General features: G+C 47.8%; 1 protein-coding gene across 2 annotated transcripts in view; it reads right to left on the reverse strand.

Annotated features, from left to right (window-relative positions):
• Nucleotides 1-222: 222 nt before the first annotated feature.
• LARGE1 (LARGE xylosyl- and glucuronyltransferase 1) overlaps nt 223-16180 on the reverse strand; it is a 605065-nt gene continuing 589107 nt past the window's right edge. For both annotated transcript variants that reach the window (XM_043439875.1, XM_043439876.1), the window contains 3 exons: nt 8249-8395; nt 2746-2941; nt 223-1810 (listed from right to left, as the gene is read on the reverse strand). In XM_043439875.1, the coding sequence (XP_043295810.1) occupies nt 1613-1810; nt 2746-2941; nt 8249-8395 (541 nt within the window). In that variant the 3' untranslated portion in view covers nt 223-1612. The remainder of the gene's footprint in view (nt 1811-2745; nt 2942-8248; nt 8396-16180) is intronic.

The raw sequence follows: 16180 nt of genomic DNA on the forward strand, positions 1-16180 counted from the left end.
CTCTCATAAATCTGGCTGCTGCAGGGTTTCATAATTGTCATAAACTGCCATGATTTACCTTGCTAGCCCACATCTGGTACTTAAAACACCTGGCTTCCATGTTGTGATGGAAGCTAAATGGACAGTGGGAGACTGCTTTGAGGACGCGAGTGTGAAATGAGATCTAACCTCAGGTAGGGAGAAAAAGGAGTTCAAGTTCAAATGATGAGCGAACACAACGGGAGGACAGAAGTGTAAAGTTGCTGTTTATCGACTTTGCTCTCTACACTGAAGTGTTTCTGGCAGGTCCTTAGGAGAGTGGGAAGGGAGTGAGGAAGAAACAGTCTGTACTTTCATTTATTGATGCAGCGCCTGCTGGTCACACTGCAACTCGATACAAACAGCCCGGCAGAGAGTGGGGCCCTGACTCTTGTTCTCATCAATGTAAACACAACATTAATATTGAAGATTCAAGAAAATGGGTAAAAAGTCCAGTGTCCCGTCAGTCTGTGTGATGGTGAAGGTGCTGGCCTACCCTTGGGTGGGTCCCCAAGGGAGCCTGAGGTCATGACCTTGGCCCAGCCGCAGCAGAGCAGACATGATCACAGAGGAGCCCCATATATTCTTCCCAAAGTTCTCCCAAGGGGCTCATGAATCTTCAGGACTGAATAATGAAAGTTCTAAAGGCCTGAGAGGTTCATACCCTTCGCGTGCACAGAAACCATCCATTTAAAGCCCTGTCCCCATGACTCATCACTGCCCAAAGGAAACGTGACCAGCTGTAGAATAGCTGGTCTTTGCACTTCCACAGTCCTCTGTAGTCCCTGGATTCTGAACAGTTGGAAATTTAAGGTCATGGGGCCTTGAGGACCATCCTGAAGAAGGCTACCCATGTTTAAATACTGGTTGAAGACTCCTGTCTTCTTGGTTGAGCCACTGCTGATCAAGGGATGTTAGCTGAGGCAGCTGGTTTTCCTTCGGAGCCTTAAAGGATCAGGTTTTTTTTTTTTTTTTGGGATTCTCAGACTCAAAACAAACAAAACCCCCCAAAACAAGAGTGACCTTGAGGATAAGGAGCCAACCAATCCTACCTCCAGGTCCTGTCAAATACAATGTCCCCATTGGGTTTCCCCAAATAGCTGGTTCGATCATTGGCATGCCCTCCTTTTGGATACACAGTTAAACTGTAGGGCGAAGAAGAAAGTTTTCTCTGATAAAGAGACATTTTTGCTTTTATTTCCTGGGATGGATAACCCCCAGCACCCTGCCTTCCCTTAAAAAAAAAAAGAAAAAGGAAAAAAAGCAATGAAAACATCCCAAAGACCGGGTTGTGTAGCTTTGTGGAAGGATAGCCCATTTGCTCCCTCTCACCCTCCATGTCCCATTCTTGGAGAGACTGCATAGATGGGTCATTTCCCCTGCTCTGGGAATGATGGATCATGGGCCAGAGCAGGGTTGGCCGGATCCTTGTCCTAGATCTCCATAATGAGGGCAGCTTAGTTGGGCCAAAGAGACAAATAAAAACAAACCAAAACAGCGATGCTCAATTTGAGTTTGAAGGCTGGGCCCCAAACAGCAAGTGGCTCTCCACCCCCCTGCAGAACGTCTGTTGCTCGTGGTGGGCTTCCTGGTGCTAGCTGTTGTTCTCAGCCGTGAGATATTTGAGGGCAGCAAAGCCATAGCGGCGGGACATGTCCTGCTGAAACTCTTCCTTCAGGGTTTTGAGACAGATGCGGTATTGCTTGTTGGACCGGAACTTGGTGATGTCGAAGCTGGGGGCGTGAGGCATGTGGATCATGTACGCATTGGGCAGCACGATGAATTCATACTCCTGGAAGCAGACAAGAGCAGACTGAGGCCTGCAGAGTCACCCCGTGATGTATAATGAACACCCAAGCAGACAGCTACTTGACGAAACAAGGGAATGAAGTCGTGAATGACGCCAGTACCAGGGCAGCACCATGGACAGCGTCACCACGCAGATGAGGGCAGTTAGTTCAAGGTTGTCTCCATGACCCTGGGTGTATTACCTGGCTTCTCTGAGCCTTAGTTCTCTCATCTATAAAGCAAAAGTAATACGACTGCCTTGAGACTACTCCAGTCTATAGTAGTACAGACACACCTACAGTACCTAGTACTGCACACCTATAGTATACAGTCTATAACTGAACTACGAAGGCAGAACTGAGGAGCTCAAAAAGAAACTTACCGGTCCCACAAATCCCCCTAAATTTACTACCTGGTCCTTTGGAGAAAAGCTCTACAGACCTCTGGTTTAACCTATTAGGATTCTGTAGGATATTTGTTTTGAGGCAGGTGCTCAATAAGTATTAGCTGAAAGAATGAAAGGGTTTCATGATTAAACACCGCCTGAAAATCACTCCTTTCATTACAGGGTAGAATAGCTGCACCTTATTTGCATGTTTTGTGTCATTTATATGGAATTCCTAGAATGCTTTGTGTCAGTTATATGACTCACAGGCTGAGGGGGTGAAATGGTTTGTTCCAGGACACTCAAATGTGCTGGGGACCTGGCAGAGAACCCAACTCTCATCCAAGGGAGGAGAAAGAAAAATGAATTAGGAATCAACAGAGCTGAGAACAAGTACTGTCACATTCTTACTCTAGGACCCCGAACACATCTTGTTCCTTCTTGAGTCCCTGCCTTCTTATCTCCAAGGCCCTTTCAGCTCTGAGGTTCAGGCCTCCCCTCGCTGCCCCCCCCGCCCCCACAATACTGGGGCCATAACATTATACTCTTCTCACCTGGGCATCTAATTCCATGATGTGAGCCACCTTGTTCCAGCCAAAGCCCACAAACCTTCGGTCATACTCAGGGCAGTCCCGTCTCACAACAACATACGGCTCGAAATCAGCCTCCCACTCAACCTGGTAAGGCGTGGTGGCAGTCCGCCACTTGGCGAAGTTTGTGGGTGCGTGCCCTTTCGTCCAGACATGGTACCTGGGACACATGGAGAAAAGCCATTGGTGGAGGAGAAGGAAGCAGAGGTTTCCAAATGCTGGTCTGGAGGATGAAGACGTATATGCTGATATAGTCCTTGTTGTAGGTTGAATTTTTGTCTCCATTCCTCTCCTTCCCTCCTGCCCCGGCAGAAGCTATGTTCAAGTCCTGACCCCTAGTATCCATGAATGCAACCTATTTGGAGAGAAGATCTTTGCAGATGTGATCAAGTTAAGAGGAGGTCACAGTGGATGGTTGTGGTCTCTAATCCAAAGTTCTTACAAGAGGAGGAAATTTTGGACACAGAGATATGCAGGAGGAACTCCATGTGAAGATGTGGGCAGAGACAAAGTGAGACACCTACAAGCCAAGGAATGCCAAGGATTGCTGGCAACCACCAGAAGCTAGAAAGAGGCAAGAGAGACATCTGCCCTCGAGCCTTTGGAGGAAGCAAGGAACTACCAACAACACCTCGATTTTGGACTTCTGGTTTGCAGAATGGTGAGGAAAAGTTTCTGTCATTTTAAGCCATTCAGTTTGTAGTACTTTGCTATAACAACGAAAGTAAAAGTTGCTCCAACATGTCCGACTCTCTGCAACCACATGGACTATACAGTCCATAGAATTCTCCAGGCCAGAACACTGGAGTGGGTAGCCATTCCCTTCTCCAGGGGATCTTCTCAACCCAGGGATTGAACCCAGGTCTCCTACATTGCAGGTGGATTCTTTCCTAACTGAGCCACCAGGGAAGCCCAAGAATACTGGAGTGGGTAGCCTATCCCTTCTCCAGGGGATCTTCCTGACCCAGGAATCGAATCAGGGTCTCCTGCATTGCAGGCAGATTCTTTACCAGTTTAGCTACCAGGGAAGCCCTATAGCAACAGAGACAGCCTCTTGCATATTTTTTAAGCATTAGAGTGGTTGAGCAGCTTGACCAAGATCATGTAGTTAATGTTGAAATGCATTTTTCCTGAATTCCTAGGTTTTTTTTCCTACCCTTGTGCTCATGTACTCAGTTGTGTCTGATTCTTTGAGCTCCCATGGACTGTAGTCCGCCAGGCTCCCCTGTCCCTGGGATTTTCCAGGCAGGAATGGTGGAGTGGGTTGCCATGTCCTTCTCCAGCAAATCTTCCCGACGCAGAGGTCAAACCTGTGTCTCCTGCATTGCACACAGATTCTTCACTGCTGCACCACTGGGGAAGCCCCTTGGGTTGGCCAAAAAGTGTGTTCAGGGATTTCCATAACACCTTAAGGAAAACCCTGAATGAACTTTTTGGCCAATCCAATCCATCCTTCACTAATGAAGAGGCTATCGCTATGAAAAGGTACATGACTTTCTGGATTGCTGTCTGTCATTTATATGGAACTGCAGGCTAGTCTGTAACAGGAAGTGGAAGGCAGAAATCTGGGATAACTTTTGGTGACCCTGCCCTAGTATAGTGTCCTTCCTCTTGAGGCAGGACCTATGAGCATGATATCACTCCTGCAATTATGTTACATTATGTGGCAAAAAGGATTTTTGTAGATGCAATTATGGTTACTAATCAGTTGACTTGAGACTACTGGGGTGGGCCTGACCTAATCATATGAACCTTTAGATCTGGGTTTGGAAGAAAGCAAAAAGCCATGTGTGAGCTGCCTATGGGGGTCATGTGGCAAAAAGCCTGTGGGTAAATGGTGACCTCAGTCCTCAAATCACAGGGAAAGGAATCCTATCAGCAACCAGTGTGCCTGGAGAAGAACCACACACTCTAGAGACAACTGCAGCCTCGCCCACACTGATTTCAGCCAAATGAGAACCATAAGCAGAGAATCCAGTCATTCCATGCTTGGACCTCTGACCCTCAGAAAATGACTGTGAGATAATCAATTTGTATTGTTTTGAGCTTCTAAACTTGTGGTAATTTGTTATATAGCAATAGAAATGAATATAACTATGGATGGCACTAGTGGTGAAGAACCCACCTGCCAATGCAGGAGACATAAGAGATACAGGTTCAATCCCTAGGTCGGGAAGATCCCCTGGAGGAGGAAATGGCACCACACTCCAGTGTTCTTGCCTAGAGAATCCCATGGACAGAGGAGCCTGGAAGCCTATGGTCCATAAGGTCACGAAGAGTTTGACATGACTTAGCAACTGAACAATGATAATAATAATGATAATAAGCTCTAGTAAGCACTTAACTCTAAACTGGTTATATTGTACTACCCATAATTGTAAGTTCTCATAATCTACCCAATATCAAGTTACAAATAGCAATAGGTAGACCAGGGATTCATACCTAGGCAGCCTGGTTCTAGGGATAGGACCTTTAATCAGGTTAAGGTCTAAGTTAACTATGCTGAGTTACCTCTTTTTATATGTCAGTGTCACCACACTCTCTGGCCTGTATCTAGAACAAGTAGTCAATGGGGGCTATACACTAAGTTGAATGAATGAAAGAAAAATCTAAAAACCTGAGAGGCACCTAAGACAGAAGCCAGTTAGTGGGGCAGGAATATGTCTCTGGATGCTAAAAGAGATAGGGGCTGACAGCCAGTGAAGCAGCAGATGGGGGCCCAAGAAAAAGAAAATTCTAGAAAGAAAAGCTTCAGAAAATGCCCTAAGAAACCTACTGTCACGCCAGTAGACAGTGGTCTCCAGAACTTGCTGAGACCATCAACATTAGCCTCAAAAAAAAAAAAAAAAAAAAACCAAAACCAGTGATGAGAGACATTTCCTGGGTCCACCTTGTGGGATGCTGCTTAGAAGAAACTTGGGACACTCTGCGTTGAGCAGAGGTTCTCCAGCTGGCATGCGTATCAGAATCCCCCAGAGGATTACTTAACTGTCAGACTGCTGTATTCCACTCCCAGAGTTTCTGATCCAATAGGGCTGGGGTGGGGCTTGAGACTTGGTGCTTCTAACAAGTTCCCAGGGGTTGCTGATGCTGCTGGTCCAGGGACCATGCTCAGAACTGCTGTCCTGGAGGACGGGTAGACCTGAGCATGATTTATTAGTTCAGGTGCTGTTGGGAGTAGATTTCAGCTGCTAGGAGGTGTAAGAGTTCATCATTTGGAGGGAAGGTGACAAAGCAGGTTCTCGGAGGGAAGGTCTGTAATTCAGCACTCAGCATGCTGGCTTGCAAGCTCTAGGCCAGAGCAGCGATCACGGACACAGCAGGCCAACCCCCAGCTCTCCCAGCTCTCAGGCCCTTGGCCTTGGCCTTGGCCTTGAAATGAGTTCTTAAATAACCTGGGGATTTGGAAGGAAGGCTGCTTTGGAGACTTGCCAGGTGATCAGCCTTTGGGATGCACACCTGGAGTAGGAAATGGCAACCCACTTCTGTACTCTTGCCTGAAAAATTCCATGGACAGAGGAACCTGGAGGACTACAGTCCATGGGGTCTCAGAGTCAGGCACCACTGAGTGAGCACACACACAGCCACTAGGCTATGGAGTCCAAAGCCTCCACTTTTGCCTGCATTTTCAGATGCTGGTAAGTAAATTCAGGACTTGACTGGTGGTCTGATGGTATTTTGGTTAAGAGCCTAGGCTCTGTGGTTCTTAGACCTGGGCTGAATCCAGGCTCTGTTATGTACTGGCTGTGTGGCTTGGGCTAGTTATGGAGCCTCTCAGAGCCTCAAGTTTCTTTGTCTGTAAAATGGGGACTGCATATCTGCCTCAGGGATTTGTTGTGAGGGTTAGATGAGCTGATCCCAGTGCCTAGTTCATGGTTTGTTTTTCAGTTGCTAAGTTGTGTCTGACTCTTTGTGACCCCATAGACTGCAGCACACCAGGCTTCCATGTCCTTCACGCCACTCCTCGATTCCTTTATCTGTATGAGAGGTGAAAAGGGAGCTCCTCTGAATTGTTGCATGAATAACCTATCTCATAAAGTTATCTTCACAAAATAATGCCTGCTTGAGAAAACCTTCCAGAAACTTCTAGTAACTTAACAGTGGTATACAAACCTAAGTTATTATTAGGATCTTTTCAGCAAAATTCAGATTGTGTAGAAATGTATGTTTTTTGGTGGCTTCCCAGGTAGTGATGGTGGTAAAAATCCCACCTGCCAGTGTAGGAGACGTAAGAGGCGTGGGTTTGATCCCTGGGTTGGGAAGATCCCCTGGAGGAGGGCATGGCAAACGACTCCAGTATTTTTTTTTTTCACTCCAGTATTTTTTCCTGGAGAATTCCCACGGACAGAGGAGCCTGGCAGGCTACAGTCCATATGGTTGTGAAGAGTTGGATATGACTAAAGTGACTGAGCACACACGTGGTTTTTTTGTTGTTTTAATTCAAAGGAAGTGTTTATACTGTTTAAAAGGGAGGCCTTTCTTTAAAATGGGAGCAGAAGGCAGGCACGGCTCTCTCTTACAATCAGGAGACCGAGCAGGATTCCTGCTCACCCAGGGGTGCTCCCCTTAATGGTGCCGTGTGTCCCTGGGGACAGAAGCCATCTGCCTCTGTGCCACTGTGCAGACTCCCTGGCCCTTTGGACAGGGGGACGGGTAGCTCCTCTGCCATGCTTCTGCAGGACTGAGGGGTCTAGGAAGTCGGGGAGATGAGGGATTTGTTTGAACCTGTCACTCGGGCAACAGGACAGACAGCTGCCACACTGCTGTATCCAATCTTGGAGTCACCTGGATGCCTTTAGCTGTTGAAGCTACTACTGCTGCCCGTCCCAGGCCTGAGGACCTCAGAGAACAGACCGCTCACAAGAAAAGAAAACGAGAGATGGCCACCGTGGCCCTAATGTGACAAAACCCACTGATCAAACGAGTAAATGGACGAGCAAACCGAGAGGGGAAGTCAGAGTCAGCAGACGGGGCAGAACATCAACTGATTAAAGTGGAGAAGAAAGCAGCTGACCACTCCCCCCTCCTGTCCTTCCCACCTGGGTACACAGGGAGAACGCTCTCTCGCTGGTAAGTCCTGTCCGACTCTTTCATGACCCCATGGACTGTAGCCCGCCAGGCTCCTCTGTCCATGGGATTTCCCAGGCAAGAATACTGGAGTGGGTTACCATTTCCTCCTCCAGGGCATCTTCCCACCCAGGTCTCAGGCATTGGCAGGTGATTCTTTACCACTGAGCCACCAGGGAAGCCCTACAGGTCAGTCACACCAAAAGCACACGGCATGTGGGAAGAGAAAGAGTTATTCCAAGCACACAGTTTGGGGCCAGCGGTGCTGCTTTGGCCTGAAAATGGTCTAATGCCAGTGACAACCATCGGGGCCAGCAGCTCCTCTGGCTTCTGGTTTCCCAGGAGCGAGAAGGACTTCGGGCTCCCCGTCTCCCGGGGGGTGGCAGTGAGGGCCACTCACCTGAACGTGAAGAGGGTCCCCATGTCTAGCATCGAGAGCAGCTCTGCCTTCGACTTGGGGAAGGAGAGCCGGTAGCGCAGAGTCTCGAACGCGGGGACGATCATGGCCTTCTTGGTGTTGGCGAGGTCCAGCTGGATGACAGACTTCCTGGAGAGAGGGCAGGCAGAGAGACGGGGCCCCTGTGATGCCAGGGGTAGAGGCTGCCCCCAGGCAAGGGCCTGGAGGGGGCTGGCACAAGGAGGGGTCGGAGAGGAAGCCAGGGGCAGCCTCAGTTTAAACAAAAGGGAATCCGAGACCTGGGGGGCCTGGAAGCTTGTCCAGCAGCACTCAGGAGCCTGGATGTCTCTGGGCCAGAAGGCAGAGTCTTTCTGGAGAGAGCAGAGGGGCTGGGGACCCCACCCCTCACGTTCGCAGTGTGTGCCCCTGTCAGAGCCAAGTGCAAAAGCCAAGAGACCAGCATTCGCAAGGTGTGGAGACCAGCCTGCTTGCTGGGTCCCCTGGGCTGGCCACACGCCTGATGCATCACTGGCCACAAGGAGGGCTGGACATAATGCTGATAGATGATCGCCAACCTGGGCATCTTTGGTCCCATCTCTGGGACGCTTCACTCCTTGGACTCCTTCAGATGCTAAGCCTTCAAACTCGCCTAACAGACGCCACAGAGTCAGCACCCAACATGCCAGAGCTCTGGACCCCGCCATCCTCTCCCTCACTCCTGCCTTCTGCACCTCCGAGATCCAGCTCCTGTCTTCTGGATTTGTCTGCCTGGGGCCGGCTCTGAGGCCATCATTTGAAAGAGAGAAAGGTCACGGCGCATGAGACTGGTAATGAACCACAGAGAGGACTTAAAAGCCTGGCTCTTCACTTTAGGTGTCTTGCCATATTTTACGAGTAATTCGGTTTCTCATGACCTCAGGTTCTCCTCAAAATGGGGCAATAATATCTCCCTGCTGAGCTGCTGTGGAAACTGGACAAGGTACCAGAAATACCAGTACTGTCAGGCATACCAGGCACATGGCAAAGAGTCTCTGTTATACTGCAGTGCTGTCCTATTCCCAGGCATCTCTTTGGCCATGGCTGTGATACTTCAAGCTGGCTTCCTGCTCAGATTACTGACCCTCGGGTCTCAGGCCAGCCTGAGGTGCTCGTTATCTCTGAGACAGAGAAAGAAGCCTCCCTTGGAGTAACACAAGGTATTTTGCAAAAATGCTGCAAGGAGCAAGTGCAATACAACTGCTTCTTACTTAAAATAACTTTACTCAATAGACCTCTGAGCCTGTGTGTGCAGGACAGGTTGGTCTGCAAGGAGCAGTCACACTGTAAGGAAGTAACTTGTGAGCCCAGGCTAGCATGGGACACGAACAGAGAAGCAATCCAAAAAAGAAGAGTGGCAGGGTTCAGTAGCCACAAATGAGGGGGAATCTGGACCAGGTCAAAATAAGGAGGGGTTTCTGAGAACCACTCTTGGTGAAGGGGTCTCACCAGCTCCCAGTGCAAGAGGGTGGTTGAGATGGACTGGGAGTTGACATGAAAATTCTTCAAGTATCATTTGCAGTTCACTCTATAATTATGCTTCAGTTAACTATATACCAAATGATATATGACCCTCACATCACTATTTCAAGACAGATTTGTAAAGGATGACACCAAGATAGAATTTAGGTGAGCTACCCTTGGCTGGTTAGAGGATCAGACGTCTGAGTCAGCTTGTTCTGGCCTGCATTCCTCTTGTCTTTCTCCAAGCAATGCCTTTATACAATCACCTAAGGTTCCCTGGCCTGTGGCCAGACATTCTCTTTCATATCAACCTTATACTGGACATTGGCAGACTGGGGGCTTGTTACCTTTCCTCCAGGAAAGGTACGTTGTTGATGAATTGCTAAGTTGTGTCTGACTCTTTGTGTCCCCATAGACTGTAGCACACCAGGCTCCTCTGTCCATGGGATTTCCCAGGCAAGAATACTGGAGTGGGTTGCCATTTCCTTCTCCAGGGAATCTTCCCTACCCAGGAATCGAATGCTCATCCCTTGCTTGGCAGATGGATTCTTTACCACTGAGCAATCTGGGAAACCCGGGAAAGGCATGCATCTTATTTATTGACATGGGTGTTAGGGATGGGACATATGGGTCTAAAGAATATCCTTGGATCAAAATGGCAAAGCCCCTAGTGGGAGGGAAGATATCCCAGCACTGATGGGTGGTCGCTATTCCTTCAACAGTCACCATGCATTTACTCTGCTTGGAAATACAGAACACCACCTCCAAAGTCTCTTCCTGCCTGATGCTGACGTTCTCATCTAAAATGTTTCAGGATGCTAAAAGCCCAAGGACAAGGATCGCTAAACTAGGACTCAAGATTGCATTTGCAGCTAATTATGTGAAGATATGATTGCTGTGGAAATGGAGTGGGAGGCTGGGAGGGCTGAACGACAAAGGGAATGGCGAAGTGTACACACACACACAACAGTTACAGAGATCTGTGAATGTGGGTATCTCTATATAAACCTCAAATAGTTGTTACAATCAAGGTTATTATAGAACCCACTTCTTTAAAAAAAATTTTTTTAAAATTTTATTTATTTGACTGTGTCAGGTCTTAGTTGAGGCATGTAGGATCTTTGATCTTTGTTGCTGCGTGTGAGATCTAGTTCCCTGACCAGAGATGGAACCCGGACTCCCAGCACTGGGAGCATGGAGCTTTAGCCACAGGGCCACCAGGGAAATCTCTAGAAGCCACTTCTTGGAATAGAAGATAACTCCCCTTTCTCATGGCCCCTGTACACAGGGGCAGCCCTGAGCCTTGCTGCCCTACGTGAAGCCCTGACCAGGTGTTCAGGGGCAGACACTAAGGCTGAGCAAATCAGTTTCTCACTCTTGGAAATCTGAACAGATGCAGAGGCTGGAGACCACAGAGCTCACTTGTAACACCAGGCAGCAGTCCGGAGGTTTCTGAATTTCTGCTGCACAGGGGCCCAGAGCTGCCATGGGTTACTTATGGTCTCAAGTACTAGTTTTCTGAATCCTACTTTGATTCCATAAGATAAACCACTCAGCAATTATGCTTCCCCTTTGATTTCTTTTCATTTTAATTAAACATCCAGCATTGGTTTCTGTTGCTTGCGACCGAACAACCAATACACTGCAAGGTCCAGAGTAAGCAGACCCAGTCACCAGCATGCCGCCCAGAACTGAGTCCTAAGAAACCTTATTTCCCTCTGCTTAGAGAGCGTGAGATTCTGGAGTGTTCTGTAAATTCCATTTAATCTCGCTGAAACACAGAGCACCATGGAGACGGATTTGTCACTGAGGTTCGTTTCAACCTCAGTTCAAGGAGGCTTTTATATCGATGTCCTGAATGGTTCTTATTAAGAAGTTGTTTCAGCAACAAAGTGGTTTCAGGGCACCGACTCTGAGAACATCTGTTCCCTGAGCTGGTAACGGCAGCCTGGGCTTTCCTGCACTAGTGTGTCCAGCCAGCACCTCCCACCTTGGCTGGCCTGCTGACCACCTTGAGTGGCATGATCTACGGCCACTCTTACTAGAAAGTGAGTCCAGGAGGGGACAGAATGTCTCCAGTGTAGGTTCCTCCAGGAGCAGAGGGAGGATGCTTGAAGTGGGAAGGCTAGCCCAGGGGCCAAGAGACCTGCGTCCTGGAGCCAGCTCTGACAGGCTGAATGGCTCTGGAGCCTGTCATTCATCTCTCTGAGACTAGTTAATCTAGAGTATTCAAACTGACGATTTTTTAAAAACAATATTTTTACTTATTTGGTTTCCCCGGGTCTTAGTTGTGGCACGCACAGGCTCTCTGATTTTCTTGTGGCACGTGGAATCTTTAGTTGCAGCATGTGGGATTTAGTTCCCTGACCAGGGATCGGACCCGGACCCCCTGCACTGGGAGCACGGAGTCCTAGCCACTGGACCACCAAGGGGAGCCCCTCAGCTGAAGATTCTGGAAGGCAGTCTGCTATGGTAGTAACTAGGCAACTTGGTTTCTGGCCCTGACTCCACCACTCCTCTTGGGCAAGTCACCTGGACCCTTCTGAGTGTCAGGGTTCATGCATATGTAAAACATTCTGATGGGAAAAGGTACGTGTTGCATACAGAAACGCTTGGTGCAGTGCCTGGCACGTACTAGGCACTGATTACTTGATGGTGGCTGCTCCTGATGGTTTGTTTATGTGTCAATTAGGCTGGGCTGTGGTGCCCAGCTGGTTGGTCAAATACTCCTCCAGATGTTGCTGTGAAGGTATCTCATGGATGTGATTACCATTTAGGATCAAGTAAAAACCCTCACCCTTGATAACGTGGGTGGGCCTTGTCCAATCAGTTGAAGGCCTTAAGAGCAAAAATTTAGCATTACTGGGAAGGAAGGTATTCTACCCCAAAACTGTAACACAGGAATCCTGCCTGTGTGTCCAGCCTGCTGGTCTGCTCTATGAATTTCGGACTTGCCACCATCATAGTTCCTTAAAGTCACTATCTAGCCATCTAATCATCCTATGGTTCTGTTTCTCTGAAAAATCCTGACTAGCCCACTTGCCCTTGTCCATGACCCCTTCGAAAATATTCACAAGCCTACTAGAATGTTTCAGGCATGCAGAACTCCTAGAAGGCACCTTAGTTATCTACAGCAGTAATTCAGAACCTTGCTGGTGTAACAGAGCGCCCAGTAAACACAGTGACTTGGAAGCAGCCAGCACCAGGTTCAGGTCTTGCCTGTCACCCTCCTGCAACCTTGGGGACCTTATAGTCACAGCCTTTCCATCTGTAAAATGAACATGATGTTCTTATCAATCGGAACTGCTGTGAGGATGAAGTGAAACCATCGCTCTAGAGACACTCTAGAATAACTGAGGAAGCTTCCTGGTGCTTAAAATGACCAAACTCCAAGACTGATCCTGATAGTTGACTGTGTGTATACCGTCCCCCATACCCACACCCCTTCTCTTTATAACCCCATCCTCCATCCTAGAGGCAGGCCTCTGTCATCAGGAAAACAGCCTAGGTTTCTGACACGAGGAGATGATGGGAAAGAGTCTCAGAGAAATAAGAAACAGGGATACATTGTGGGTTCTAATGCAGTAAAGATGAGGGCTCTGAGCCTGGGGGCTCAGGTTCGCATCCCAGCTGATTACTTAACCTCTTTGACCTGCGGTTTCCGTCTGTAAGGTGGGGATGGTGATCCCAACGTTGATCTCGGAGGGTGTTGGTGAGGACTGAGTGGGCTGCTATGCATCGAGTGCTCAGCCTGTGCCTGGCAGATGACAAGCTGTGGTGTGCCCTGCTCATCAGCATGGGCACCCGCCCCTCTCTCTATGCTGGCCTGCCCACAGCCTGGCACCCACCCTGGATGTTCCCATTTTGTTGTCACTGGCTCATTTCCTGGCTCGTCACACCCTGTACCAGGCGCTGCTGAAACACCTGGGCTACACTGGTAAACGGAACAGGCAGACATCCCTGCCCGCGTGGAGCTGACATTTTGTGGTCGGGGGACAGACGAGAACAAAGAGCGAACAGCATGGTACGTTGGAAAGTGAGAACTGCTGAGAGAGAACGGGGCTGGGTGAGGGATGTTAGGAATGCCAGAGGTGGGGAATGGGTTGTGATTTTAAATAAGGTGGTCCAGGCAGGCCTCACAGAGAAAGGGATATTTAAACAAACGGCTGGAGTAGGTGAGAGCACGCTGCATGGTGATCTGGGTTAAGAGCTTTCTGGAAAAGGAAACAGCCAGCACAAAGGCCCACCTGACAAAAGCACAGTAAGGCGCAGAGAGAGGAGCTAGAAAGGGGACTGGAGAGGCTCCTGTGGATTATACAGGGTTTACAGATCACTGAAGGGTGTGGTGGGCAAGTGAACCCCTTCCCCACAAAGCCATCCACCTCCTAATCCCAGGAACCTGCAGATATGTGGCCTTCCAGGGCAAAAGCGATGCTGCAAATGTGATTAAGGATGCTGAGATAGGAAGGTTATCCTGGATTATTCAGGTGGGTTCATTGTAACAGTGAGGACCCTTGTAAGAGGGAGGTAAAAGAAGGAAATGGCAACCCACTGCAGTATTCGTGCCTGAAGAATCCCATGGACAGATGAGCCTGGCAGGCTACAGTCCATAGAGTCACAAAGAGTCAGAGGGGAAGAAGGGATGCGGACACAAGTCAAAGAATGTGGGTAGGCCTCCAGGGAGCAAGAGAACAGCTTTTCCTCTAGGGCCCCCAGAGAGCATGCCGCCCTGCAGACACCCTGACCCTTCTCAGCATCCTTACAGCAGCCACAGGAAACCAACACAAAGGTCTTGGGTTTTACTCAGTGAGATAAGCCACTGGGGAGCTCGGAGCTGAGGGGCGAGAGGATCAGCTTTCTGTATTAAAAAAATCACTCTGCTGCTGGGAGTTGACTGTAGTGTCTCCCAGGAGATCAGTTACAAAGCCCTTGACATAATATAGGTGCTGCCACATAGGATGGCCAGATATTCTGATGTTTCAAGAGGAGCCAACTAAAGTGATCAACACATGTGAGGGCTGGGTGTCTCTCAAGGGATGCCAATTTGAAGAGAGGCCAAGTAGTGAGAAGAGCGTCATCTTCTACAACATCAGGTGATGCAGATTCTATCTCAACACCACTAACTGTGTAAATCACAGGCAATTTTCTTAACTCTGGGCTTTTGTTTCCTTATCTGGGTAATAATAAATACTTCACAGGCTCGGTTATTAAGAAAGCTAAGATAATATGCTCATTAATTAGTGAATATTTATGAAGCCAGGCAGAAATACAGAGTCCAGAGCTGAGCGAACTGATGATAATCTCTGTTGTGACAGAGCCCAAAGAGGAGGGAGGGGGGGACAGAAATGTAGGGTCTCTGGGGTGGAGTTTCCCAGCACTGAGCTGGGTTCTTCTTTTTTTTTTTTTTTTCCTAGAGAGACAAAGTATCACTATATTAAAGATTATTAGGTACTTAAGGGAGAGGGAGTGGGGAGTTACTGTTTGGTTACAGAGTTTCAGTTCTGAAGGTACAAATAGTTCTGCAGATGGATGATGGTTGCGAAACAATGAGACTGAATGCCGCCAAACTATACTTAAAAGATGTAGAGATGGGTTAGGATGATGCATTGTTAAAAACTGTACTTTTATTGGAGTACAGTCACTTTTTAATGTTAGTTTCAGGTGTATAGCAAAGTGATTCAATTATACATATGTTCATTATTTTTTCATCATTTTTTCTTACATAGAGTATCATGGAATATTGAGTAGTTGGAAAACTTGGTCCTTGTTGGTTATCTATTATTAATAATACATAGTAGTGTGTGTGTCTGTGTGTTCATTCCAAGCTCCTGATTTATCCCTCCCCACCAACTTTCCCCTTTGGTAATCACAGGTTTGTCTTCGATAATTTTATTTCCATTTCTGTTCTGTAAGTAAGTTCATTTGTATGTCTTTTTGAAAAAATTAGATTCCACACATGACTGATAACATATATTTGTCTTTGACTGACTTCACTTAGTATGATCATCTCTAGGCCCATCCATGTTGCTGCAAATGGCATTACTGCATTCATTTTTAGAGCTGAGTAATATTCCAATGTATATATGCACATCTTAATCCATTCATCTGCTGTTGTGAATGGTGCTGCAGTGAACACTGGGGTGCACGTATCTTTTTGAGTTATTATTTTCTCAAGATGTATGTCCCAGAGTGGGATTCCTGGATCATATGGTCATTCTGTTTTTAGATTTTAAAGGAATCGCTATTCTGTTCTCTATAGTGGTTGTAACAATTTACATTCCCACCAACAGTGGAGGAGGGTTCCCTTTTCTCCATACCCTCTCCAGCATTTATTGTTTGTAGACTTTCTGCTGATGGCCATTTTGGGTTTGAGGTGATACCTGAAATAAACTACATTTATTTCTCCAGTGATTAGTGAAGTTGAGTATCTTTTAA

The sequence above is a fragment of the Cervus canadensis genome, chromosome 21 (genome assembly GCF_019320065.1).
Source record: "Cervus canadensis isolate Bull #8, Minnesota chromosome 21, ASM1932006v1, whole genome shotgun sequence".
In the NCBI taxonomy this organism is placed as follows: Eukaryota; Metazoa; Chordata; class Mammalia; order Artiodactyla; family Cervidae; genus Cervus; species Cervus canadensis.